The sequence below is a fragment of the Nannobrachium achirus genome, assembly GCF_963921795.1.
Source record: "Nannobrachium achirus genome assembly, chromosome: 22".
NCBI classification, from domain to species: domain Eukaryota; kingdom Metazoa; phylum Chordata; class Actinopteri; order Myctophiformes; family Myctophidae; genus Nannobrachium; species Nannobrachium achirus.
Window position 1 is genome coordinate 8,676,050 of NC_137829.1, and position 2,884 is coordinate 8,678,933.

Sequence of the window (2,884 nt, forward strand, 5' to 3'; positions counted from 1 at the left end):
TAAGCGGTTTCCCAGCGTGCTGTGCCTATTGGTCAAAGAGTTGCCTGTGTTTGTTTCTGTTTTGAAAGATTAACCAAAATAATGTTAAATAACTTCTAATATAGCTAACTTCCACGGCCAACAATACTATGCTGCCTTCCTGCCTCTGCGCTAGCCCACAGTACCAGCACGTCATTGGTCAGATGAAGAGAATTGTCCCGCCGCCGAGGCAGTGGATATGGACATGTGATTGGCTCTACTGGAGCTCAGGCAGTGGGCTGATGGCTTGCTCATGAATATTCATGGCCTGTCGTTCCTCTCTGGGGCCTCGCCCTGTCTTACCAGCTTGCTCATCGGAACAGAATGTGGGGTGCGATGATGTTGCGTCAGTGATTCTTTTATTAATGCATATGTAGTGCAAAATATGCCAGTATCCTCGGCACTAAACCACAAGGTAATTTATGGTATAGTTATAGTCTATAACTTTGCATATAGCCTGCAGGAAAAAAAACAAAAGCATGTTGATATAGAAACTGTATTGTGCGTAATTACGCATGCCGTAGCCTACTATTCGTAGGGTTGAATAAGTCAACATTACTTTTACCGGCATGTTTGTTTGTACGGGGAAATATTTTGTTGTTTGTTTATTGTAGAATATATCTGCAATCTCAGGAGTTGGACAAAGCCTTTCTTGTTGAAGCCACTCCTCTTCGTAGTAACTGGTGCCAACATATTTGCTGTGTGCTATTTCAGGTCATTGGAGTCCGGTTTCTACAGCAGAGGAAGAAAACCTTGACAAACAGGTTCTGGGTCCGCCCTTGAGTCGAAACCACCTGCTCTATAAAGAACCCCACTCGGAGCACAGGCAGTCAGAAACGCAAGGACTGCAAGCAAGAAACAAGGAACAACAAAAAGAACTGTGCCGAACTATTAACTCAGTTCGCTTGAAACGAATCACCGAGCAACCAATCTCTGCTGCAGCTTCACTAAAAAAAAACGAACCGCTTCTCTAAGCCGATTAGACGAGAATTAGAGCGGCACACGCACAGCGAAGAGGAATACATCCCGTGCGCAGTTTGACAAGCAAGTCGCGTCTTTCGCTCTAAAAGAATCAATTCCCGCGAAAAGAACTGTCACCAGCCCTCAAGATGCAAATGGGAGAATCACCACTTCAGAAGAACTCCCTGTTTAACGCCATGAACCGCTTCATCGGCGCCGTCAACAACATGGACCAGACGGTCATGCTGCCCAGCATGCTGCGGGACTTGCCCGTGGACGAGGACAGCGAAATGGGCGCTCTGAAATCCGACATGGACGACGGGGACATGTACAGCTACTACCAGCTGCTCAAGTCCATCCGACGAGACATCGAGTGGGGCGTCAGGTGCGCCGCAGCCGAGGAGAGGCGCAAGGAGAGGATGACGGTCACCCGCACCAGTTCATCAGCGTCCACGTCGTCCCACTCGTCCGATTCGTCTTCGATGTCGTTCTCATCCGAGGAGTCAGATGAGGAGGACGAGGACCTGCAGAAGCAGTTCCAGTACCACCTGACGGGTCTCCAGGGGGTCCTCTCCAAGCTGACACTGCAGGCCAACTGTCTCACCGACCGCTACAAGCAGGAGGTTGGCATGGTTGGAGGATGGGGCCAGTAAAACTCAGCAAGTTACAACTTCGAACTGTATGTGCTGATGATTTTGGAGTGGCTCCAAGGAGTCCCGGTGAACTCAAGTCAGTTTCTACTAATGACATTCATTTCACGATATTGGATGGTAGAAAAAAAGACAGCCTTGCTGTCTGCAGGACTACATGGTGTTGGTCTGCTCTGTGGTATAGACTGCTAATGTGTTGAACCCGGAGAAAGAAGGTTAACACTTTTAAAGCTACTGTGCCCAAGTTCAATTTCCTCAAATGTTTTGCACTCTCTGTTTACTTACACATCTTGTCTTGTCAGATGCCATGATTTAAGCGTGCGTGATAGGCATATAAACATATTTATATGCATTTATTTAAAGATGTATAACTTATTACCTCAGAGTTGTATGTTAATTTCAAAGTAGCTTGCATTAACTGCAAGACCTCTCATTTTGAACGCCCCAGTGGGGAATATTGACACAAGATTTAGCCCTGCAGTTGATGCTAATGATGTCAATGTTTCAAAATGTCTTTAAATGATACTTGTATGGAGGGAGGCAGATGCTTTCTCAAAGCTTATGATCTCCATATGCTTCATGATCAATGAACTGGAATCAACTGATAATTCTTCTTCAAGGAGAATAATGAAGGTTTCCATGAGATGTATTGTTGTTGTGTCTCCCCCACCCTGCCCAGTGTTTTGTTTCTACAAGGTATTACTGGAGATTTACTAATTACATTATCAGTATGAGCAAAAGCTTTTGTATTTATGGTTCCTGATTTTGTACTATTATGTTGTAAATGTATGAAATAAACTTTTATACAAATGTCATCTTTGTTATGCATTTCTTGTTTCATAGGCCCAAATGAAATAATTACACATATTGCCTCTCAACAATGTGTTACTTCAGCAAGTTTCTGCAACTCTCTTTCTAATGACCACAGGAAGGGGATGTTAGCACAAGTTGATTATGTATACTAGTTTAATAGCCATTTAAACATAATTCTTTATTATTAGCAATTGTTAATGTAATATGCCATTATAACAATCCTGTGTTTATTTTAAATTTAGAAATGCTTAGTGAAACTTAAAAAAGGGGGGGAAAAATCAATGTGTAGGGCAGGCCCCTACCAAAAGAAACATTTAAAACAGGTAATTACCTCAATGTGGTTCTACTTTCTTTTCGACTGTTCACTGAAATTTACTGTTAATGCAGGCAACATGTTTATGTGCAACTCCCCTGCCTGCATATTCATAATTGCAATGGTAATG

The 2,884-nt window shown here is 43.4% G+C and overlaps 1 protein-coding gene across 1 annotated transcript; it reads left to right on the top strand.

The window, feature by feature from the left end:
* Positions 1–786: 786 nt before the first annotated feature.
* LOC308308354 (mid1-interacting protein 1-B-like) lies at positions 787–2,376 on the top strand. Its single transcript, XM_080753778.1, has one exon. It carries the CDS (start codon positions 1,128–1,130, stop codon positions 1,629–1,631), a length of 504 nt encoding a protein of 167 aa, XP_080609904.1. The 5' UTR covers positions 787–1,127; the 3' UTR covers positions 1,632–2,376.
* The last annotated feature ends 508 nt before the right edge of the window (positions 2,377–2,884 follow it).